This window comes from Poecilia reticulata, linkage group LG20 (assembly GCF_000633615.1).
Source record: "Poecilia reticulata strain Guanapo linkage group LG20, Guppy_female_1.0+MT, whole genome shotgun sequence".
NCBI lineage: Eukaryota > Metazoa > Chordata > Actinopteri > Cyprinodontiformes > Poeciliidae > Poecilia > Poecilia reticulata.
Window position 1 is genome coordinate 3,543,928 of NC_024350.1, and position 25,509 is coordinate 3,569,436.

General features: G+C 40.2%; 1 protein-coding gene across 4 annotated transcripts in view; it reads right to left on the minus strand.

Annotated features, from left to right (window-relative positions):
• Nucleotides 1–339: 339 nt before the first annotated feature.
• The window catches only part of col11a1a (collagen, type XI, alpha 1a), a 93,524-nt gene continuing 68,354 nt past the window's right edge, over nucleotides 340–25,509 (minus strand). For all 4 annotated transcript variants that reach the window (XM_008438345.1, XM_008438344.1, XM_008438348.1 and 1 more), the window contains 26 exons: nucleotides 24,609–24,716; nucleotides 24,413–24,520; nucleotides 23,380–23,433; nucleotides 22,803–22,856; nucleotides 22,552–22,659; nucleotides 18,825–18,878; nucleotides 18,687–18,740; nucleotides 17,808–17,861; nucleotides 16,512–16,565; nucleotides 14,810–14,917; nucleotides 14,365–14,418; nucleotides 14,200–14,253; nucleotides 12,872–12,925; nucleotides 8,855–8,908; nucleotides 7,744–7,851; nucleotides 6,879–6,932; nucleotides 6,511–6,564; nucleotides 5,631–5,738; nucleotides 4,130–4,183; nucleotides 4,015–4,050; nucleotides 3,852–3,905; nucleotides 3,522–3,768; nucleotides 3,226–3,338; nucleotides 2,808–2,876; nucleotides 1,693–1,926; nucleotides 340–507 (listed from right to left, as the gene is read on the minus strand). In XM_008438345.1, coding sequence (XP_008436567.1) covers nucleotides 361–507; nucleotides 1,693–1,926; nucleotides 2,808–2,876; nucleotides 3,226–3,338; nucleotides 3,522–3,768; nucleotides 3,852–3,905; nucleotides 4,015–4,050; nucleotides 4,130–4,183; nucleotides 5,631–5,738; nucleotides 6,511–6,564; nucleotides 6,879–6,932; nucleotides 7,744–7,851; nucleotides 8,855–8,908; nucleotides 12,872–12,925; nucleotides 14,200–14,253; nucleotides 14,365–14,418; nucleotides 14,810–14,917; nucleotides 16,512–16,565; nucleotides 17,808–17,861; nucleotides 18,687–18,740; nucleotides 18,825–18,878; nucleotides 22,552–22,659; nucleotides 22,803–22,856; nucleotides 23,380–23,433; nucleotides 24,413–24,520; nucleotides 24,609–24,716 — 2,250 coding nt within the window. In that variant the 3' untranslated portion in view covers nucleotides 340–360. The remainder of the gene's footprint in view (nucleotides 508–1,692; nucleotides 1,927–2,807; nucleotides 2,877–3,225; nucleotides 3,339–3,521; nucleotides 3,769–3,851; nucleotides 3,906–4,014; nucleotides 4,051–4,129; nucleotides 4,184–5,630; nucleotides 5,739–6,510; nucleotides 6,565–6,878; nucleotides 6,933–7,743; nucleotides 7,852–8,854; nucleotides 8,909–12,871; nucleotides 12,926–14,199; nucleotides 14,254–14,364; nucleotides 14,419–14,809; nucleotides 14,918–16,511; nucleotides 16,566–17,807; nucleotides 17,862–18,686; nucleotides 18,741–18,824; nucleotides 18,879–22,551; nucleotides 22,660–22,802; nucleotides 22,857–23,379; nucleotides 23,434–24,412; nucleotides 24,521–24,608; nucleotides 24,717–25,509) is intronic.

Here is a 25,509-nt window from a genome sequence, read left to right on the forward strand (position 1 = left end):
TTTCGGGCGAAGAGATCCGTTTCATCGCCTGGCGTCGCCAGGCCCTGTCCGTCGGTCGCCTCCGACTCCTCCTCGTCTGCCACGCCGCTCCTGCGTCCCTCGCCTTCCTGTCCGTAGCGTGCTATAGTCGTGTGGTTCGAGCCCCACAAGGGCAACGAGCGCTTCCGGGATTACGCGTGCAGACATGGAAGGCCATGTCTGCTACACCATCGCTCATTCAAAACTTGCATGTGGCATAGAAAAGGGTTGGGGTTTGGTGGTGGGGGGGTTAAAATTTGGTGGCACCCAGGATGTCCTGGCTTGACTTTATTTCCTGTCCTCATCAAGTCCTTATTTTTAAAAAATGTCTTCTATCTTTGTTTATCCAAGAAAGCAGACAGGTCCAACTTCAAACCCGAACTTCTGGTTCGGGTCCCCGAAATCAGTCAACATGACATCGACGATCGGAACCTGGTCGATTTTGGGAGTGTTGAGCTCCATCACAGTCTTTCCGTAGCCGTTTCTTGTCTGCAGGATAAGAAGAAAAAAAAAAAAGGGACACGAGGCAAAGTTCAATGCCAGCTGATCAGTGGGAAGCATTCTGGGAATAAACGCGCCTTTTAAAATGAAAATCCAAATTAAGACAGCAATCTGTTTGCCTCAAAACACCTCAGCGGCAGGATAAGGCGCAAGACAAAAGACGACTTTTCACAGTTATCAGCCGACATTAGCTACAGTCGCAGCTTTTCAACATCGTCTCATTCAGTTGGAGAATAATAGCTCTGTCAGGCTGGAGTTTAAAGGATGAAACACTGAAGAGTTCCTTAATGGGTATTTAAAAGGAAAATGTTCACCATATGGTAAAAAACATGATTTTATTATGTTTTTAGATATTTTTTTAAAGCTCACAAGAGAAAGGGTCAAATTTAAAAATGAGCGTAAATGTACTAGGAGAAAATTAACAAATGATAAAAGTCCAAAAGCTAATGTGTGTTTTAAGCTAATTAGCTGCTTATAACGACACTTTAGATAGTAAAGTGTGGTTTGATTTGGCCTGATTGGTTTTAAACCTCTATTTTCAGACCTTTTCTGTTCAGTGAATGCCACAATTCAGTGAGCCACACTCTTTGGTATGGATGTTGCTATTGAGTAAAAGTGACTCAACAGTTAGCTCTTTTCCAATGTCAGCATCTGGTTCGAAACTCAAGTCAAGAGATGTAAGAAGCTATTTTCTAGGACGTGTTTTTTGAAAATCTCATTGTTGGGACAAAGACCAACATATAGAGAATACACACTGAAGCTGGCAACAGCAGCTACGTGAATTAGCAATAAAAGATCCTACTGACAAAACTAAGTCATGTTTGCTGTTCCTTCAGGCTGCGAGACAGTAAGAGAGAGCAAGACTGTCTACCAGATAAGTGGTCGGTTGAAGTAAAACAAAGTTGCTCTATTTTATATTAGTAAAACTTGTAAATGCGTGAAAATACCTACATGCAATTTACGAGATTAAACAATATTTAAGACGTGTGGTTAACACCTTCAGGCCCAACTTACATTTTCTTGAATGAATTCAAGACATTTTAAGGCCTTAATTTTAGATCCACAAATGAAAAACTTCTTAAGGATGCCCTGTTGGAAATCAGGAAAGCTGGAAAACCTGTCAGTGCATCTCAACAACCAACATCCAAAGTCTTATCTACGGACTCCGCTTACCGAACATCCATCTGAGATGGCCTGGAGGAACGGGTTGTTGTTGAAAGACATCTCCTCGTCGTTGGAGCCCAGGAAGCGCAGCGCCTTGTCGTGGCTGTCGCTGGCCGCGTCGTGCCACGCCACAGACTGGTGGCAGCTGTAGGTGAAGTTTTGCCTGGCTGAGGCGGTCAGTAGTCTGAGGAAGGTCATCTGTACCATGTTGATCGAGTTTCCGTCAGCGTCCACGTAGGAAAACTGTCAGGGAGGGAAAGGAAAGGGAAGAGCATGAAAAGTATATATATATATTTTTTTGTTCAACATAAATTCAATAAATGTAATAATCAAATGTAAATAAATATAATGTAATAACTACATTTATTGAATAAAAAAGCCAAAACAAGCAATATTCTGTACAATAATCAATTAAACATTTTCACTAAACCAGGCAGGTGTTTATTGTATATTTTTGGTAAAGCTTATGCATAAAAATAAGAAATAATCACAGTATCTGTTTTATAAATAACATTGCAATTGTAATATTCAATGTTATATAAGTTCTGTAGCAATAGGGTTAGGTTTTGCTTTTCTATTTGCAACAGATAAATAAAATCTGATCTTTGCCATCGTTAAGCTATTGCATAGACACTAAAGTATGTATAGGTAGTTTTTTTTAAAACTCAGTATTTCCTCCTTTTCAGGAGATTTTGGCCGTTTGATTTATCATCTCTGATAAAAATTTCCATTAACTAACTATTTACATAAAAAGCTAAAGATCACTAAAATTACTCTTTTGGACACAGAAAAAAAAACTATTTGGATGCCGTACGTGTTTTGCTGATTTGTTTAAAAAAAAAACACACACATTTTCATTCAAGACTGAATAAATTTAAAACAGTATGTTTGTCTCAAAATGCTTCTGGTGAACCAGTGTATCTAGTTACACAGTGTAACTAGTTGTTAGGGGTTACTACAGGTATTCTGTATAAAGTCATTACTGTATGAAAACCTGACAGAAGCTTCTAATAAACTCAAACTAAAGTTCCGACTGCAGGAACTGGGAGAACGCAGACAGAACCCAAGAGACGAGGCGCGGACCGGAGTGTGGTGGGAGACGGGTGAAAAACAGAAACACTCACTATTTTACCGCGCTTGAATTCACTGAACCATGAACCTGGAACCTCCTTAGGCCACGAGGATATTCTGACCTGCAGACAACAGAGCAGAACATCGGCGTGTGGAGTCATCTTGGGTAATATAACCTGCACTCAGTCAAGAACAAAACATGAAAACAGTATAAAAGCGAAACCTCTGGGGTAAAATCACAGTTTATTATTCAGGAAAATAGAGAAAGTTTTCTTTGCTTTTCTCTATAAAAAAAACAACTTAATGCCAGAGGACTTTTGTGGTATTTTGCAAACATTCAGATGCTCCCAAACGTTTCTCCAAGCCGAAACAAAACCTTCTCTGGTAACTACGGTGCAGCATGAAGGTCTAATCGTTGACAAAGGATTGAAATCAGGAGTTTCCTAATGCCATGAGGCCAAAGTTGCTTACCCCATTGGACTTTTTGTCCGGATAGATGCAGGTTTCACCCCCAGCAGTGAAGTTACAGTAGACTTTGAATGAATCCCCAGAGCAGCCTTGGTTGGGATCAATCCAGTACTCACCTGAAGAGAACGGAGGAAAATCAATTTGAAGTCATTTCTTCACATAACATATTTAGTAAAAAGGGACAATCAATTAATTGCGTGATGAATTGTAATGAGCTCAACAATTTTCTTTCTGGTGATTAATATTTTTTTAAATATTGTTCCATTTTGTTTATAGTTTTGTTAGTGTGTGGTTTTTACCGTCTGGGAACTCGGGGTGGCACAGCTGGAGGTCTTTGCATGTTCTGGCCGGGTTGTTTTGCGTGCCCATGGGGTATTTCATGCGTTCGATGTCCTGTTTGAGGTTGTTGAGAGAGCCAAAGATGTCCTCCATGCCTTCGCCGTAATCCGCGAAGGCGCCGGCGGCGTCCGACTGCATGTCACTGGAGCGCTTGGACTTCTTGGGCGACTGAATGGGAAGGGGCTGGATGACCTCACCCGGTGGGCCCTGGTATCACACAGCGTGGCTAGGTTTACGACTCGGCCTTGTGTAGAGTCGATCGAAATAGAAGAAGAACTAAAGTCACTTACAGGAGGACCTGGAGGACCTATTGAACCAGTGTCTCCTTTAGGACCAGCAGGACCCTGAGGGAGAAAACGCAAAAAGACGTACGGAAGATGGATTATTCTGGCTGGTTTGAAAGCTAACTGGTAGTACATATAGGCTACATGTAGCAGCTTAGTTTGTACTTACACTTGAACCCTTGGTTCCTTTCGGACCTTGAGGACCCTGGATCACAAGGGACAGAACAGGAGTTTGGTATTCTATACAGGAAATAAATATACAGCCTATGAAATATAATACACACAGGTAGACCAGGGGGCCCAGGGGGACCAAGGGGACCAGCAGCTCCACTGATACCCTGAAACACAAAAAGATTTGTCAATAGATACAAAATAAATTTCAGTCTGAGGCTTTTGTAATGAGAGCTGGAAACAAAACAAAACAAAACAAAAAATGGCATAAATGAAGAGTGAATACTAACATGAATCTTAGTATTCATGAAAAGAAAGCAAAATGAAATTCTAATATTATGCCATTTCCATTTGAATCTGTGAGGTCATTACCTTATCAAGAGAGGAATAATGAAACAGGACCTTCAACCCGATTCTAAAATTAAATGGGAATAAAACTCTTAAGCCCTTTGGTAAAATAAAACATCTCGGCTTCATAAACCTAAGTCTTAGCAAAGCAAAGAAAGGCTATACTTAGTTCAAGTCTCAGAAAGGTTTCTGTAAAACTGGATCAAGGCTGATGTTGTACCAGACGTTTCACCTGCTTTTCAACATTTATCACTGAAAACAGAACTTTTAATACGGCGGCGGCTTTGTAAGAACAAACTTGTAGCTTAAAGCGATCCGGTGTGTGAGATCGCTTCTGAAAACATTTAATAACCTGAGAATAATCCCAGGCTCGTACATGGATGTTACCTGTAGAGATTTCAGGAAGACTGTGAGAAGATTAAGGAAAAAAAAAAAAACATGTAATATTAAACTACTGAACTACAACTAGATACAGTTTGCGACAGACAGAGAAAATCGCAAGAGTTGTAGCTTGAACGGTTCAAATCGGTGACCGAATGGTGAGAAACTCATCCTGTTTTCATCAGGCTGCGCTACTGTGCTGACAACTCTTTGTTGTGGATGTTGTTACTGACTGAAGGCTCAAAGTTAGCTGTTTCCAGAAGCAGTTCAGACAAAAATGTGTTTTCTCCAAAATGTCCAGACGTGTCTGCAGTACTGCGAGAAGGTGAGAGAGAGCAAGACTTTCTTCGGCAGGTAAAAAAGAGGCTCAACACGACTAATAGCCTCTTTTGATTTGAATCATTCCAGCCACGCTAACCATGCTGTTTGCTAGCACTAGGATTATACATCACTTATTTAAGATAGAAATATAAATGTATTTTTTGAAATATGAATGATTAATGATTGCTCAAAGCAGGACGGCTAGAAAAAGTAACACTGTTCTTAAATCTTCTGTTACTACAGCTCCCAAAGAGAAATAATCGGCATTAACTAGAATTTGTATCGGGATGTCCAAGCTTTACAAAAACCAAAGCTCGGAAATCGGCCACAAAATTTCGACTGGTGCTTCTGTAATAGTTCTACATATTCTGAAGGCGGTCTAAAAACAGCGATGATATTATCAACTGTAGCTGAGAAGAAGTAGATAGAAAGTCTGAGTGGCTGCTGTAGGACTTAGATATGCAGCAGAGTTCAAACAACAGCAACCGTGTCTCGACCTTTGGCCACAGCCGGAAGGGCGAAGGGGATGCAGGTATTACGAGTTGAAGGCCAAGCTGCACTTACAGAGTCACCTTTGCCACCGGGAGTGCCCTGCGGTCCGGGAAGACCTCGATCCCCCTTCTCTCCTTGCTCTCCAGGGGGTCCAATCAAGCCGATCAAACCTGGGTGACCCTGCAGAGCGAAAACGCACACACACACGCACACACACACACGCGAGGCGGTCAAATCAAACGAGAAACAAAATAAAAATACCTGCAGTCTGAGTTGCTTTTCATGAGAGAGAGAGAGAGAAACACTAAGTGTGTTAACAGAGATGTCGCTTCGGCAACATATATGAAAGAAAGTCAGTGTAAACGCAAAGGTCGTTTCACACCACAGATCCAAGGACTTTTGAAATAAGCAAGCTCCAGCCGGGTCCTGTGATTCAACTGCATTAGAGATGAAGACCACACACACACGCACACCCCTCCCCCCACACACACACACTCACACACACACACTCAGATTCTGTTGTGTGCTTCCAAATAGTTTCTTTCAAGCCATCATGTCAGGGCGTGGAGGCAATTTAGATAGAGTAATGTGCCCTGTCTGAATATCCTTAGCAGTTATTCTTCACCAACAAATGTGACGGTAAGAGCAAGGAAAATAGAAAGATTGGACAGATTGGAGTGATGCATCATATTCAGCTGCTTTTTCAATCCCATGAAAACATTTTCTTTTGCAGGGAAAGAGACAAAAAGAAAAAAGAAATAAAAGTCTTTCTTAAAGACCTTTTGAAGAAAACATGGCAATTATTCTGAGATGACGCATAAAGTCCACAATGGTGTTTCTGAACCAGGCTGCTACAGAGAGGTTTTTGTAAATGATGTTTTAAGTTTAGGATGAGACAAGCTTCCAAATGGAAACAAGAAAATGGAGGGAAAAAAAAAAAAAACGGACTCACCTTTTCACCTTTGGAGCCGGGGTCGCCTTTCAAGCCTGGCAGACCTGGCGGACCCTGCATGACGAACACATTGAAACGTTATGATGAGAAAAAGAGAAAAAAAAATCAAAAAAATCAATCGGAGCAATTAGGAAAAACACTCCCGCGGAAAATGTGTGGAGGAAAAAGCGCGACAAAAGACATTGAATAAAAAAAGGCTTTTCGGACAAGACAAATCCATAAAATGTGAGGTCAACGTGCGTTTTTATTACAGTGGGACTTTGTGGGCTCAAAAAGCTCACAGACGAGAGAGAGAGAGAGAGAGAAAACTGGTGGCAGGAATAAATCCAGACAGGCGAGAGACGACGGGACGGACTTAGAATACTTACCATCGGACCTGGTGGACCGTCCTGTCCTGGAGCACCGGGCAGCCCTTGTTCACCCTGTGAAAAACCATTCAATTGAAGAGAGCATTATGGGGCTGCTGTATTTTCACCGCTCCGCCATTGATTTCCTGTGTGCGACTCGATGATTAATAGCCCAAACAGGGAGGAAAAGTGCACTGAAATAAACAAGTAAAACTAAAGTATAAGCCAAATGGGAGTATTGATTATTCCATGAAGTCTATCATCATGCCTTCGCGGTACTTTTGTGTGTGTGTGGGTGTGTGTGTGTGTGTGGTGTGTGCGTCAGTCGGCCTGTGAAAGTATTCACTGAACATTTTCACATTTTGTCATGTTCTGACCACAAACTTCACTGGATTTTGTTGGGGTTTTATGTGACGAACTAACCGAAGACAAAGAGAAACGACACATTTGTATTGATTCTAATTGATTCATTTAGGGGTGCTGGGGTAAATGGGGCTGAGTCCAAATGCCCAACACAGTTTTTACATTTTTACTTGTGAAAATGTTTTTATCATGAAACACTTTATTTGAAGGGTGCGACATAATGCTGTCATTTGGTAAATAATGACACTTCTAATGCAAAGCTGACACTTTTAATGGACTTTTAATGCGGATTTTAGTACAGCTTTGCGTTAAAAGTGTCATAAACATTCATGTTCATGATGGTGTCCTGTCAGTCTTATGCACATCCCTTCAAATAAAGTCTTACCCTTCAATTTCACAATTACTGTATGCTGCATTTTTGTCTGCAAGATAAAACTCCAGTATAACACTGGAGTTTTCATTTAAAATGTAACAAATTGTAAAAATAAATCAAGGCTTTGTAAGCCTGTAAACAGTGACGTACCACAGGGCCAGGGATTCCACGCAGACCCTCTGGACCGGGCTTCCCAGGAGGTCCTTGAGGTCCGACGGGTCCTGTTTTACCAGCTGGGCCTTCAGCGCCCGCTTCACCCTGCATGTGGATATAGAAAAAACGATCAAAACACGACGCTAGACATGTACATAAATAATATTTTCATGCCTGATATAACATATGAAAGTACTACAATGTTTTCACTGCCCAAATAATCCAAACAAGCTGCTGGCATGTATTTAAATATGAATGTAGAGCAAAATAACAACACATAAAGGAGCACTGTAGACATCAACACAGCATGCGTGATGGTCTCAAATAAAAAACTGCAAAACCATAAACAACTTTGGTACTTTGTTGTCAACACTTCTCTGCAGCCTCTCAGGGCTTCAGAGTGTTTTCCCCCCCCTTTCTTTTTTTATCTTAGCAAAGTTCAGCCACAGCCTGCGCAGAGTTTAAAATAAATGTGCAGTCTGCATACCCGGCAAGTGTCAACAAGTAAGCGAGGGTCTGAAATAATATGTGCGTGTGACGCTTTAAATAAGGCTCAGAGCGGGAACAAGAATAGCTGAATACGTCCTGCAACATGGAGGAAAGTTACAGGAAATCAAGTCTGGGCTGAGAAGTGAGCAGAGACTATGACAAAGCTCTAAACAGTTTTCACAGGACTTGCTGCTGCGGTTGCATTCGGCTGCACTGCTCTCCGTCTCATATCGTTTCCAGCTTTTTGTAGCATCTGTTAAAATTAATGAACAAAAGTACCGAAGGATCGCAAAAACTGTTTTTCATTGTCAGACTCGAGTAGCTGCGAAGGCAGCCGCGAAAGGACGGATGGTGCCGCTTTCGCCGGCTGACGGGAACCGAGTCTGAAAACGACGCGTGTGAATTTCCATACTGATGGTGGCGCAAATTACAGCTTAACGCCAAAGATCCTTGGAGCAAAAACAAAGGAAGACAGCAGCGTTGTTTTTCTTTGGCCAGAGCAAAGAACATTTTACTCCAACATGTTTATTTCCATGTAATCTGTCATGGAAGTTAAAGTACACAAACATTTAATTCAGCTGAGGTGACTCTCGCCTGAAGCATGCAGTGATTTTCTTACCTTGGCGCCCTTCTCTCCTTGCCGGCCCTCGGCTCCTAAAGCTCCAGGAGGTCCCTGAGGAGGAGCCACGGGAGAATGTTTTAGTTTTTCAACACGACACTGTAAAACCCCAACATGCATGTAAGCAGACGGTCTTCCCAGATCTGTGACAGTGCAGTACAGTAGAGTACAGTAGGTATGTTACTGTCAGCCAGTCTGCAGCTGCAGGTTAACAGTCACGGTTCAGCAAAACTAAATCAGAATTGACTGAAGAGAAAAATCAACCAACTGGTCTGTTATATACTTTAGACGTATTACAAAAATGAACAGATTTGACACATAATTAATCTATGGACCAAACACTAGAAATGCATTTGATCTCAATTTCAGAATTTAACTCAAATGTTTTTAAAAGCAAAATAAAGCTTAATGTCTTTTTCTTTTTTTTTATTAAGGCTCAATACTCCATGTTGCTGCTTTTGGCAACTGAAAAGCAGAGGAGAAAAAAACCAAGGCAAGTTTTTAATGTAGCACATTTCAGGAACAAGACAGTTTAAAGCACAAAATATAAAATATCAGATAAAAAAACAAAACAAATAAAACATTACATTGCAGTGCAATAAAGAAGAAAAGTATTGAAAAGTTGTAATCCGGATCACAATAAACCAATTTTTCAGCAATTATTAATCAAAGGTAACCAAATTTTCAGCTTGAATTTAGTGGAGTTGGTCAGGACGTTTGGTTCCACAGCAGGTGAACTCAGAGTCAATTCAGTGATTTATAAACTAACAGGAGCATTTTAAGCTGAGCCACTGTAAGGACTTTCAAACTTTGGTATGTGCTCTGTTGTCCTAGTTTTAACAACTAATGGAATATTTTTTTATTGGCGTAGCAGGAAATAGAACCATCCTTGTAATTGCGGACCGGCTTTTTGAACGTTTCCGCTGGAATTTTGACTAATTTACCTTGAGGAGCTTCAAGTCTTTGGAGGCTGGAAAACCTCATACCTCTAACACTTCACAGGTTCTCTTTCAGATTCCCATTGAGACTGGTTAGACCACTTCAAAACACTAATAAAATGAAATAAAAACGCTAAATCTAAACTTGCCTGCATAACAAAAAGCAAACAATCCATAAAAAAAACTTAAATAAAATACCACAAAATATTCACGGCTTGTTGTCTTGGGGGTAAAAAAAACAACAACAAAAAACCCAGGACGTTTATTACAAGAGATTTCACTGGACCGTCTCCTGAGCTTCCAAGTGTTTTGGTATTTTTACCTTCTTTGTTATTAGATTTCTTACTGACTATGTGTCCCAGTTGATAAATGCAAAGTAGCAACAGTCTTCAAGTAACCCGGTGACATCAAACATGCGCCGCTTCAGCTATGTCAAGATCCATCGGAGTGAGTGTCCTTTGTCCGCCCCACAGAAACACACAATCACGCTGAGAGATTCAAACGGGAACGCACGGCCTTCTTCAATCACGCCAACGCCGGCGCGGCCGCGTCTTCTCCCCCGGTCAGATTCTCTCCTGGCCTCGAGGATCCCTTTCAACTCCGCCTCTAGTCTCCATCTTCAAAACCGCCCTCCGCCATGATTCGGCTCTGATCTGGCCGACGGGCAGGCTGAGTGTTGTTGACTGAGAGCCCATAATGCGAGCTCTCTTCAGGTCTCGGAGCTTTCATCTTCTCCTGATTTGTACCTCTCACTGGTGGTGAAGAGGCAGGCTCTTCATCAGCACAAAGGACCGTTTCTGCCGCTGCGCGTCAAGACGGCGGCGGCGCGTTAAGGTGTGCACTTCGTGTCAAGGCTCCACTGAGCGCCCCCCCCTTTTTTTTTTGTTCTTTCTATTGGGTTTGTGCTTCAAATGCTGATTACCAAGGTTTTCACTGGATAACATTTCTTCAGATAAAAAGTGCAGAACTGTCAGTGAAACTAGAAATAGAAATGCGCCCGCGAGCTTGAGAAATTAAACGTGCTCAAGAATCGTTTCGAAACGCATAGTTGCTAAGGGCAAAGTGAAGAGACAGCAGGAAATTCAAAAGGTAAAAAAATAGAAATCTTAGAAATTACACATTCAAAGGACAGATTATCGGTCACCTAAGACCTGTGAGTGATTACAAAATAGCTCCTTCCTCACTGTAATCCCCGCCAAGCCGTTCAGGTGCTGCGTATGTTTATACCATGATAATAAATGGAATACAGATTTCTGTCGACGCAGTGGGGAAGCAATCAGCCTTGGTTTGAAAATGCAGCACATGCACATTTTCTCATTGGACCAAAAATAAATAAATTCTCATTATTATCTTCAACTTTGGTGAGTAATTTCTTCTTCTTCTTTATTTTATTTTATTTTATTTTTTTTTTACAAATGTGGAAAACAAGCTGCAAAGATACATGAGAAAAAGTTGTTACTGTAGCAATCCTGTTAACTTTCTTCATAATGTTTGGATAGTTTGGTTAATTTACAAACTCAAATGACTTGTGAGATATACTGACATAACGGAGTGAAAATTAAAAAACCCAATAGATTTTAATATACTAGTGTCTTCCTGGTTGGTACAAGATTAAAACCAAGAGGAAGATAACTGAGGTCTTAAAAGTATAAAACCTAAATAAATGTCTGTTTCTTTTTTTCAAAAGCAAATAATGAATTTTAAAAAGGGGCTCTTGAGAAAAACGTTTATTGCTTCTGTAAGAAAGTGGGATTTCTAGATACTTCCGTTCACTAATGAGCATGTAGAGTATTATGATGACTTTTTAAAATACATTTTTGCATCACAAACAGTCATTCAACATTATTGCAGACGACTGGGCTCTTAGAGTTTTTAATTTCCTGTGTAGGGTGCTGGTCCATTAGGTCTCTAAAATAATATTTCTCCTAATTTGTTTTCAAAGATAAATGGGAATAAAATTTTGAGCTAATTAACTCATATTTGCGCTGAATATTTTACTTTGATCGCCATTAATGCCTGAAGATTTCTCGGCAACTCTTGGCAGACTTTTTTTCGTTTTTCATGCATGTGGAAATCAATACCATCGCCGCTACTGACACAATTAAAAAGCAAAAAGTTGAAAAATGGCGCCATAATGGCTTAAAGGCGGACATCTGGTGGTGTTTCTGTCAGGAATCTCTCCTGATTGGTAGCACTGTGCTTGTTAGGGTGCGTGTTAATTGGGGTGAGTCGCATCTGTTGACGTTTTAAGATCTGCCCTTCAAAGATGATTAAAAGCGTTAAAAGAGACAGCGCCCACGTCACGCTAAATGAGACACTGCATGACAAGATGATTGTCTCGCGATGAACACGTTCGACAGTCAGAGCTTTTATTGTTTGTTTTTATTAGCTGTTGAATCTGCGTCTCTTTCCTAATCACCTCGTAACCACTTTGCAAGACGCGTGTCATGCTTCTGTTTTGCAGATGCTGTCCGGCAGGCGGCCGCCGGATCAATAACGTGTCAGACTTGCTGCACATCTTTTTTTTTTCTTTCGCTGAAACGACATAAACTCCATTTTCGCCCTCTTTTTGTGATCTTTTCCCTCCCCCCACCCTTGTAGTAAGCCTTTCAATTTCTCACAAAGTGGAAGAAAAAAATGATTCATGATTTTCACATCCTGACATTCATTTCTTCGTGGGCTTTAAAAAGGCTTTACCTCACTGATAGCGCAACACCTTGACCCCGTAAATCACCCACTTTGTTTTTGCCACTCTGCCTTTAATGGGAATGAATCTCTCCAGCTTTAGAGCCAAATTGGGTTGTTGAGTTGAAGTTGCTGCCAGACGAAGCAATATTCAACCGCTGGATACGGGGGCTGGCGTAAAACCGCCCACCGAGGCGCGACGAAATCATCTTTTTAATTAAAAGATACGTTTTGTATTGTTCAACCAAAAAAATTTACTGATCAGGAGAATCAACTTTTTAAGTATTAATAATTATGCAACTAGATCGGTGTCTAGTCGAGACTTGAATGTGGCGCCAAGCACAATACACACAACTTACTGGAAGGAAATGAGCTAGAAGAGCCAAGGACTTACTCTCTTGCCAGGTGGACCAGGTGGACCGGCCTCTCCAGAAGGACCCGGGGGTCCCTGAAAACAAGCGTGCAACAAAGACTGATGAGAGGGGTTCATGGATCATTAAATCGCACAGCTCACTGGACAGTAACAGCTCAGTAACCCTGACACAGTCAATAACAGTACCTCGTACTTTGATAAATGGCTGCACTTCTTCATGCTGTTATTTTTCCAGTAAAGTGCAGGCAATGATAGCAGCTGTTCAAGATTTATGCTGGTCAGAAATTGACATCACTTGTTTTGTTTTTTTTCTCCTATTAACAGCTTCCTAAAATGATAGTTTAAGCTTTTGCCAAAAGCATATTTATTTTTTTGCCTAAATCATCTTTTTTGCATTATTTTAGTATGACAAGATGACTCCAAAGTTACAAATACACTTTAAAAAGGGATTTTGGAGGATGTGAAATATCACCAATAAGACTATATATAGTTTAACCATGAAATGTTCATCTAAACAGCACTGTTAAGGTAACAGACCCTAACTAAACATTTTGGTTCAGTCAACTGTTAGCTTAACTGTGTGTGTAGCATCTGCCACAGAACCGGAAAGCCAACTGGTTCATATATTTTTTTAGATTAGTTTATGACTTAAAATATCAACTATGTACAAATAATAACTATTATAAGACTTGTGATTGAGAAGTTTTCTGTGTTGGAGCAAAAATATAGGTATGTATCTGGCTTTAGCTTGCTTAGCGACCATGCTAATGCTAACGTCCAGCAAGCTGACTTTCCTGGATGTGAGAAAGTTGTTGGCGAGAAAACGTTATATTTTTGTAGTTGCAGATTAAAAAGAAAACTTTTACAATTGATTTTAAGTTTATTATTATTATTTAACCCAAATTAATAAATATGTTTTGTTCTTTTCAAAATGGAGGACAAACCAATGCCTTCAAGAAAGAAACAGAGAAAGGGCATTTTGATTTGATAAATTTTAAACGTTACATGTTATTTTTGAACTATTGTTCTTCAATTTTGATAGTGAAATACAATAAAAATCATGTCAACTACATCACAGGACAAAGGATTGTTAGTAATGACCTTTGTTATTTCTACACAATATGAGCTCATTGCTGTTTGCCCTTCTTTTATAATTACACACAACAGTTATTTTAATCTTTACCAAGAGTAGCCTTGTGATATCATGTGATGTATTTAATTTCAGTAAATATACACAGTGAAAATTTTAGAGATAATTTGATTCCTGTACGTCCTTATTATGGTTCTAAGTAACAGATAATATTCAATAATTTATTCATTCTAACTAATGAACAGTATTGATAACTTACAGGTTGACCGGGCTCACCATCCTCTCCTTTCTCTCCTGCTTCTCCATCAGTACCCTGTAATTCATGTGCAGGTTAAAAAAAAAAGGCTAAAAAAATCAATATACAAATACATTTTCATTACTCTAATCTTTTCATACAAAGCAAGCGGTGTATTTTCATACTTACAGCGACACCTGGCTCTCCAGGGGGTCCTGGGTCTCCAGGGAACCCAACAGGTCCCTGTAACAGAGGGAAAAAAAGTACAAAAAGAGTTAAAAAGAACACCAGAAGAAAAGCTGCTGAGAAATAATTTCCTTGGAAACAGCATTTGGAATGTGGGAGGTAATTTGGGTCGTGATTTCGTCCTGGCATACTTGGTTACAACCTGTGAAGGTAATGTAATGAACTTAATGATGATGTTGCAAATCCAAGAGACCCCACTGCCTCCCATTGCCATGCAGGCATAAAATCTAATCTCCCTCAATAAAAAGGCTTTTTAGCTCTTGAATATGAGACTGGGTAAAATGACCCACCTTTAAGGTGTGTGAATTTTTTTCTAAAACAGCAGATTGTGACTGAGCATGAGGAGCCACACTTTCACTGGCTTTAATAGCAAACCTGTCAGACTTACAGGGTTGCCCTTTGGACCATCGTCTCCAGGGGGTCCTTTGGCACCGGCGGGCCCAGCAGCTCCGGGGGGTCCGGCCTCTCCTTTCTCTCCTCTCTCACCTTTGGGTCCCTACAGTGACGGGGTATTTCTTATGTCAACATCAAAAGAAGCAGAGTTTTTTTTTTCTTTTTTTCAGTCTACATTAAACTCAGTGGAGGGAATAAAGAACCTGTGCAGGCAGAGACTGCTGACAGATATTGGATCTAAAGAAGATGTTGGACTGTTTCACAAAGGGCAGCGACCCTAGACGGTCAACACTGCAGATATGGAATGAGTTGACAGATTCGGATGATTTTATGGACTCAGAAACGACGGAGCTAAGGATAAGAAATAAGGAACTTAACCTCCAAGGTGATATGAGCCGTTTAAGAAAAATTAACATTATGGAACATTATATTTGTGAAAGTATAAAACCTCATCTTCTGCTTTCCGGTTATAATCCTAAAATCTTTGGGTTACCAACAGAGATTAGCACGTTATTTTTTATTTTATTTTTTTTAAATGACCAGTGATTTGGTTGAACATCGGAGAGAGATTGTGCTTACTGACTCCGATTCCTGCAGCAGCTTTTTGTCAGTCAGTTACTTCTGTTAAACTCACCATGACAACCAATACAACCTAGAAAACACTCTAAAGCTAATGAAAACCAGCTGAAGTAGGTAAACAAAAAATTACAACAAAATAAAACTAAACTGTAATAAAAACAATTATTACTCTGGTGTACACAGAGTTTGTCTTTCCCCCAAAGTAATGTTTTTGCATGTAGAGCTTAAAGCTAAATTTAGATCTTGTCCAACAGAAACTAACACTTAGTTATAGCTACTAAGACCTGCTGTACAGTGACTGGTCCTCCTTCATGACCCTTCACACATTTCACATTTGTCGACTGAAAGGCCAACAGAAGGCCTAAAGCTGCTCCAGCTTTACTCCGCCTCCTTCCCCCGCTGATATCTCCTCTACTTTCCACACTTTTCATTCTTATCATGTAAAACGTAAGTAAATACAGAGTCTAAAAGGAGAGAACAGTAAGTTTACCATCTGAAGGTACTACCCTCCACCTGTTCCTCCTTTTCTACCTTTTCAATCTGCTGATGTACCTCTTTAACTTCTCTGAAATTTCCATCTAGCAACAACAAAAGCCAGACAAAATAAATAAACATCTTCCAATAATTTGCAATGAACAAAAGATTCAGCCTAACAGGAGTAGGAACTCAGAAATTGGCGTTTGGATTTGATATTTTTTCCCTAAACATTGTTCTTTAAATCGGATCCATCAGACAACGCTTCCTGATAATTACGCCTTAAAAGTCTGGAAGGAGGCTCGTTTTGGTAGGACATGTCCACACGCTGTGCAGAGCGCCGGAGCCACGCTGAGATGATCCAACCGTCTGAATGCGAGTAGCAATTACTTCTATTGTGACGGACGCACAGCAGCCCTCCCTCTCATTAGATTGTGTGCTGTTTCATGTCCGCCCTCAAGCTATGCAGAATATTCAATCTGGGATACCCGACCGACCCGAAAACAACCGCGTGTACGGCACAGGAGTGGTCTGAACCGAGAGCCTGCGACACAAACCGAAACGTCTGCGTGAAAATGTAGGATGACCCTGGTGGACGTATTCGTGTCGGCAGAGGGGCACAGCAAAAGACGGTGTATGCTTACCCCAGTTCCAGGCTCTCCAGGTGGTCCCGGGTTTCCAGCCTCCCCTTGTTCGCCCTGTGGTTAGATAAATGTCAGCGTCTCAACAGGTAAACATTCAAGCTGGTGCATGGAGAGTCCTCAAATTCAGACAAAACTTTGGGGTGAAGGTAATTTTGACAAGGATTACAGTCATATTAAGTGTTACAGCATTTGATACGATTCAGTATTTCCATATTTATAACAACGTAAAGCAATTAGCTAAGTAGTCATACCTATAAAGTTATTTTTAAACTACTGTTCCTTCGAGATTATTTATTTCGGCAAAGTCACAGAATGTGAATCAACACCATCCGGTGACATTAAAGCAGGGGCGTCCAAAGTACAGCCTTTGATTAAAGGTGAAGGTGATTGTATTTATATAGCACATTTTCAGTAACAAGGCAGTTCAAAGTGCTTTAATTGAGCACCAAGTCAGAAAGAGATGATATTGTTTTCAATCGTAGTCCAAATTTGAAGTTTTCACTGATGGCAGGAAATTCAAAAACAGAAAAAGATGCAAAAAAAAAAATCTTAAAATGGAACAACACAACGTATTCATCCAGGTTTTTGTTCAGACTTGGGTATGACTGTTTAATAAACTTAGAAAGAATAAAACGAAACTGAACAAAATCCTGTTGTTGCTGAAAAGACAAAAACAGAATGATCAGCATGAAAAATGTAGGATATGGTTGGTTGATTTTTTTTTTTTTAAACATGGCAAACCTGTTTTTGTTTAGGCTCCACAGTAATTTTCTACAGAAATCTGATTGTTTTACCTATTGAATTAAAATATTGGGAGTTGAGTTTATCACTTATTTAGCAGGTAAAAAAAAGTATTTGAAATACTTACTTAATAACTTACTCATTATTCATTTATTTATCTGGGGTCGGGTTGTGGCAGTCTAAGTAGGGAAGTCCAGACTGTCCTACTTTGGGAAGTCTGGACATGGACTTCCCCATTTCAGCTGCTTGTATCTATGACCTCCTTATTTCGGTCATGACTCAAAGCTCATGATCATAGATGAGGGTGGGAACGCAGATCGACAGGTAAATCAAAAGCTTCGCTTTTTGACTCCGCTCTCTCTTCGTCGTCTTTGAAATTATAATTATATAGAATAATCCAGAGGAGTTTCAACTTGACATTTATGGAACGTGCTATGAAAAGTTTGGACACCCCTGCATTAAAGCGAGCGCAGAATTTTATCTCCGTGTCACATGACGACATTGTTCAGATAAAACTCCCTGCAGGGCCCAGATGGGGCCCAGATGGGGCCTTACCTTCTCACCCACAGATCCTATGGGGCCCACACCACCTGGAGGACCTTGAGGACCCTAAAGAGACACAGAAAAAGATCAGTCACACTTCATTTTGGAGTCATGATTCGACACATGAGCTACTACTGATTAGACTTCCTGCAAGTTGCTATAAATTCATTTAAGCTATATATTTTTAAGGCTGTTAGGATTTAAACTTAAGAAAATGTTAAATTATGAAAGCTGCTCTAATAATTTGCTTGACTAACTTGCTTATTAATTTAAGTTGAGCATAATGTTGTCTACCCACATTTCTGCTTTTTGCCTCTGGCTTGGCAGCTCATTGCATCGTTCACACAGAATAGAATCGTGGCAACACTTCTCGATTTTAGCTAACTAATAAAATCCCCGCTTTTTTAATTGGAACCTTATTAAAAATACACGCTGCCTTTTACGAAGCAGCCCTCAGTGGATCAGAAAACAAGAACTTATTGACTTCTTTTCCCCAAACAAACAGCAAGGAGTGGATTTTTCTTTTTGTTTTTTTGCAGGCTTGAGGTAAACGCTGATGGATTTTATGATACATTTCTGTCGTTTTGCTGCTCTGCATTATGATCCTTGTCGGGTTTTTTTTTCACAGCACAGTAACTCCAGAGTTCCTAGGGCAACAACAGATGAAACAGATGAACAGCACCGCCGCAATTCTTTAAAAAGTTCAGGCAATAGGCGTACAAATGGACACTTTTCAACTTTTTTTTTTCCAAGCCCTATAACTTAGATGATTGAGTGTTAAGGATTTTTAAGACCTGAAGAAAACCCTGAGGTGTTGCAAAAGTTGTATACAGCAGATCGTTCGGGAAGGAGAGTCTGAAAATGTGATCTATGTTCATAAGCAATACGTACATCGGCTCCACTGGGACCCTGAGGGCCTCTGGGACCAGGGGGACCAGGAGGACCCTGCACAGAAAAAAAGAAGAGGAAATGTGATGTTGCGGTAATGGATTCAAGTTTTACTCGTAAAAAGTTGGGAGTTTCTCTTACCATGGGCCCAACGTCGCCGTTTTCTCCTTTTTCACCTGGAGGTCCGGGAAGCCCCTGGAGACAGAAAAAAAAAACTAAATTAAACATGATTGCATATTTGTTACCATGCCAAAAAAAAAATAAAAAGGAAACGGAAACGACAACAATAATAATTAGAAACGTAACAATGAATCCTCCAGTTATTTGAACTGGATGAGTTCCAGCTCGATTGGTTGTTTTGAACGTGTTCTGATTGGTGGATCAGAAAGATGTTAAATATTCAAGTCAAATTAAGTAAAACAAAGCAAAAAGCTACTTAGAAGAGAATTGTATTTTGTACAACAGGTTTATTGAAATTTTTTTTAAACCAATTTGAATAATAAACTGAACTTGGCCGCATTTTTTGATAATGTCTGTAAAGTCCCTGGAGTGTTACATGTTATGCACTGGCACTACATAAATAAGAAAAAAATTGAAATGAGAGAGAGCAAGACTTTTAGCACATAACAGGAAGGCTAAACAGAGTACAGCAAAGTTGCTTTCCTTTATTATTCTAAGCTTTCAACTTGTTTTTGTCATGCAACTGGAATTGGGCATTTTAAGTCAGTATTTTAAATTCACAGGAGGCTGAAGCTGTAGCCACGGTAACCACACCAGCTATGCTAACTGTGCTAATAGCTGCTGTAAAATGCTAATAGTTTAAAATGTAACCATTTTGTCCTTGTTGTGAAATAACTCCTCTTTCACACACATGGTGTGACATCACCTCTGCTCCTACACTGTAAAAACAAACAGTCTTACCAAGTATTTTGGTCAAGTTTGATTTCAGTACATTTGAAATAAGATCAAACTAACATACAAGTGACTTAAAACAAGATGTAGGTATAGCTTGAATATTGATTAAAACGTACTAGTTCCACTGGCAGATTTGTTTCTCTGACAACATGGGAAAATGTTTTGTTATAAGTCAAATAATCTGCTAGTGGAACTAGTACTTATTAATCAATATTCAAGAATTATTGCCTTAAAACAAGACCCTATATCTTGCTGAAAAGGTTACGTCTGAGTTAGGCTTGTCTGATTTCAGGTGTACCAAGATATTTGCACAAGAAACTAGACGATAATACTTGGTAAGATGTTGTGTTTTTGCAGTGTAATAACCTAAACTAAAAATGTGTCGATTTTTCACCTTTATATACGACGGCTCGGAAAGAAACGTTGGAATTCCACAATAAATTCTGAAGAGTGCATCTTTGATGACATCTGTACTGCAACATTGATGAGCTGTCGTGTGAAGAACACACGCAATGTGTTTGCATCATTAACCGCATTCACAAAAGCTGCTTGCTTGCTGCTGAGATTTAATTTGACCACGGGAATACGTTGCTGTGATTCTGACTCAGAACAGCATAAATTATTCAGTGTCAATGAATCAAAATTCATGTTTTAGCTGGCACTGCCTCACCCAATTACGTGTTTATTGAATTATTAAAAAAAAAAAAAAGTAATCAACAGTGCGGGGTTGAGACTAAGTTTAATCAATTAAACCATGTTTTTAAAAAATGAGGTGCATCAGGCATCCTGTAAATGGCTCTCTTACCGTTTCAACTCAAACTGTGGATTGTTCTAATTTTTGCTGTCAGTAATCTTTACACATCCATCCATCCATCCATCCATACATACACACATACATACATCCATATATATGTATATATATATATATATCTTGACTCTAAGGTGCAGGAATTAATCTGGCTCACTCACGCACAGCAAATGAGCAGCATGTTGGCGACCTTACGTGTGTTTGATCCCTGACATTTTCTCCCGGTAATTGGTGTGATTAAATTGCTGTGGTTTGCTTTTTTGTGTGTGTGTGTGTGTGTGTGTGTGTGTGTGTGGGGGGGGGTGTTCGTGTGTATGTTTGCTCTTGATCTGAGGGCACATTGTCGTCAATAAAAGGTGTAGGGTTGTAAAAAAAAAAAAAAGAAAAGAAAGGACATCAAAAGAAATCATTCTACTGCAGGATCTCGAGCAAATGATGAAAAACAAAACAAAACAAAAAATTGCCTTTGTGCATCAACACGGCTCTTCATCTACTTGTCTCTGTTCATGTTCATGCCTGTTTAGATTTTTATTTTTTTTGCCGGCTTGATTGCCACACATCAGCTCCTGCCCCTCACTGAGGAGCATCATTTGTGTAAAGGTCTTCTCTAATGCTAAAATCGGTAGCGGTGGTGCTAATTATGCAGCCCGGTAAATGAGCTTGATGAGGAACAGACTGCTGGAGTAGGTCAGTCCGTGCAATTAATGGGATTGTGATGGGAAGTGAATTACTCCCAATTAAAAGTCCATTGAAGGCGATCCTGCTGAGAAAGAATAGCGAAGAGGAGCAACGGGCAGCGGCGTGTGTAATTTCATCCAAGACGACGACCCCGATCCCCACAGCAAACTTCCAAAGTACGGGGCTTCGGAAGCTGATTCCTAATAAATGGATAATTACAAATAAATTGAATACAACCGTGGGAAAGGTTGCACGTCATTAGATCTCTATCACGAGCCAACAAAACATCATTAAGGCACGTTAAAGTGCTTTCTGGTGTTTTTTTCTCTTTTTTTTTTTTTACATGCAGCTTCACAGAGAAATACCACTTATTTATGAATAGAGTGGAAATTTTCCGTTTGTTTCTCAGATGTTGCGTTGTGCATTTTTTGGTTTGCATTGCTGTTGACTGCACTCCTGCACGTTTTAAACTAAAGAGTCGAACCTTTTTGAATCTTTGTTGCTCTAATATCGTTCACCGGCTGAAGACCTTTCAGTGAGACGCTCTAGTGTAGCGCCACGGCAACCGTTAACCATTAGCTATAGCTCCAGATGCAATTTTCCTTTTTTCTCCATCATTCTATAATGTTGCATGCTTTGTGTTGTGGCCATTTATTATTAATTATTGTCCCCTGTAGGGCAGCCGTTATATACTCTGGACTGATGTATGAAACTGGGTTTTGTTTTATATACAGAAAATAGTAGTTTGAGGCTGACAGGTGAGAGGAGAAGATAAAACAGGAAGGAAGTGATTTTGTTTTTTAATCTGCACCGAGAGTTACTGCAGTGAACTATTATTTTTCTTAACTCAGAATATAGGGAGGTTACAGCAAAAGCCCGCAAATATTCCAGCTCTGGTATGACTTTGGCTATCCAGTTATTAATCGATTCATCTAAAAATTGTCAAAAGATTAAAGCCTATTGTATTGATGGAAGGTCAAGCAGAAATACACATACATGTTTTTTTATTTATTTTTTTATTTTTGCTGCAGTTGCATCCTTTTCTACTCTGAAGGAATGCTGTTTTTGCATTTCAGGCAATAAAATATTTCCCTTCTTGGTTACTTAGAATTGTTTATTTGCATCTTTTAATGCATTATTTATAGCACAAAAAATGGGATTAAGTGGTTCAATAAAAAATCTGCAGAAAATGCCTATTTTTTCTGGATAACTGATTAATCGTCAAAACAAACAACAGAACAATCAAACACAAATAATCACTAGTTGCAATTCGGAGAGAAACTACAAACAACTGAACAAGGGATGACATGGTTAACTTAGACTCGTCCGTTGTGGTTTGTGTCGATAGAAAACCTCTTAACTGTAATCTGACCATCCAAAACAAGCTGAACAGAGAATCATTTAAACTACGATGCTTAAGCAATAATGCTGATTTATTATCTTCTGACAGAAGAGAGTGGTACCAACCTGTAGACCGATAGGACCAGGGGGTCCAGGGAAGCCTCTCGGACCCTCGTCTCCCTTCTGCCCGAACATGCCCTGCTGACCTCTGGGACCTGGCTCTCCATCAGCTCCCTGGCAAACGACACACACCTTACAGCTGCAAACCATGTGATGATGTTTAATCTGTGCTTTTCATCATAAATGATTTGATTGGCGTCAGCCGTTCTCTATGTGTTGGATGGTGTTAAAATGCACTGAATTTGATATGGACTCACAGCAGGACCTGGGGCTCCAACGGGACCTTGAACGCCAGCCGGTCCTGGGGGGCCCTGGGAAAAACGGAGTAAATAACGTGTTGGGAGTAAAACACAGACATAATAACATGCAGTACTCCAGATGCAGATGAAGGAGGCCGGGTTCTGTTTCAGAACCACCGCAGGAAAACGATCCAGAACTTTTTAAAACTGCTGACATCAGCTAAAAGTTCCCGCAGCATCAAAAGCAGCGCAGATTTCATTAAAAAAATGCTGAGCTGCTAATAAGATGATGTGCTTTACATTATTGAACCAAATTTACATCTTATTTGTGATTTCTATTATCAATTCGGTCGTTTTTGAGTTTTTTTACAATGAGAGAAATGCTGCCTTGTTCAGTTTGATGCTTTTTACCAAACAACAAATTCGCAAAGATCCATGCGATTCACTTGCACTGCGTCGTAAAACTGAGTTAAACACCGCTAATTCTTATAGTGGATGTGATTTATTCCTGTTGTGTGAAACGTAATCTAATCAGAACACCCGGCCAGCTTCATGTGAATACGAGATGTAGATTCATGCGTTTTTCATAACTCACCTGCTCTCCCTTGTCACCTTTGCTTCCTTTCTGGCCCGGCTCCCCAGCCTCTCCCTAGAAAAGACAAACACACACACACACACGCACACACACATAGTTTCAGATCCAATTTTCTTCTTTTGTGAATGTCAACAAAATCACTGACAACCCCGCAGCTCAGACAAAAAGCCAATATGTGTGACGATAATCCTGGAAGTTCCGTGCGGATGAACAGATATGGAGATGTCCATTTCCTGTCCAGGTTAGAACGCAGGAAGCCTCTCAAGTGACGGCTGATTGGCAGCTCCGGAGAACACCGGGAGATTAAATCGGGGTTTCAGCTCTGCATTTCCTTCAGCCGAGATTTGTCTACTTCACGAGGCAAGTTTTTTTTTTTTTTTTATCGATTTTTGTCCAGATTTTCCCCTTCTGACAATCTTAAAGATGCCCCGATTATTGGGACAGCTCTTATGATAACCTTAATAGATATTCCTGCCTTGTGCGGTGTGCTAAGAGTGATCTGCTTCGCTCGGAAAAGACGTCGGGCCACTACGATCTGAAATTGTGAATATTCAATATGTTGGATTGGATAAACGAGGATGTAGCATGTTGAATGTGACATGTAGCCAATCAGATGGAGAGGGAAACAGAGGGGAACCTAAAAAACACAAAACAACTGCTGATGGTGGACCAGAAAGTCTGGTGGACGTTAGAGATGTCTTTATATTGTTTTTCTCTGGTAAATATAGTCCAGAAACTACAGCAGTTGCTTCTTCCTGGTCGGCCATGTTTGTTTACTCTGAACTCATGTTTGGTCTCAAAAAATTTTCCGTCAAACATTTGAATCTTGGTGCACACCTGTCAAGTCTGTGTCTATGACCGGTGTGTCTTGTTGATTGAATGTCAGTTCACGTGTGGTGAGTGCGCTCTCAAGTTTAAAAAAAATCGGACACCAACTTCAAAATCAGATATCAGCTGAGTTTTCCGTTTACTTTGTCTCATTAGACCCAAGTGTTAAAATATGGAGCTGATGAGATCATGGTGGCAGGCGGACCTTGTCACCGTCCTCTCCAGGTGGGCCTTGAGGTCCAGCGGGGCCAGGAAGACCGACAGGACCCTGGACACCGTCACGGCCGGCCGGGCCCTGCGGCCCTTTCTCACCCTAGAAGCACAAAGATGTTTACTTTTAAGGTTATAATTACAAGCCACACATCAGTGGGTAAAACTATTTTTGGGAACAACATACTCACAGGAGCACCTTTCTCTCCAGCAGGACCTGGAGGACCCTGAGGACCAGGTCTACCAGATAAACCAATTGGGCCGGCTGGACCAGCATTACCTCTCTCACCAGGAGAACCCTTCAAGCATAGAAAAAAAGAAAATCATTCTGTAAATAAATCCCTGATTTTACTGAACAACAGCTTCTGCCATTAAGATCCTGGCAGACCCCGCTGAGTTCTACCACTAATGGATCAATGCACACATAAACAAACCCTTTAAAGGAAAGTGAGAAACAGCAGAGGCAACACACAATAACAGGTGCCTTTTAAGTTCTAATGAAGCGGCGCTGCTCTTTTATAATGCAGTTGGCATTATCTGCTGTCCAGGGGCTGACGCCTCAGTGCTCCTGTTCGCTCGTGCCTGCTGCTGAAAATACCTTTTCTTGTTGTTGTTTTTTTTAACAAAAACAGACTGTTGTTGTATTTACTGGAGCTACAGGAAGTCTGTGTTTACCTTTGTCCATAAAACACATAGGTAAATACTCCATCTGCCTGACTCCACGCTCCTTTTGTTCCTATTCCGATAGCAGCAAACTACCACATGCAGCATTAACGTTTTTCTCATTGTAATACGTCTGACTTTGCATCTATTCATTATTAGCTTTTTGATGTGTTGTTACACAGTTTTCTTTGAAACATATGAACAGAAAAAAATTATACGGTCAGCTTAAAAGATTTGATTTGAGAAAAAGGAAACAAATGTGTCCGTCCGTCCGTCCGTCCGTCCGAGTAACTCCAAGTAAGTAAACCAGACGATTTAAAATACTTCCATACCTTTGACGTTGCGCTGTGTTGACTTATTAGAATAACTTTTCACATTTTTAGCTTCAGTCTAACATCTTCTAGCTCCATTTTGTCACTTGTTGCAACC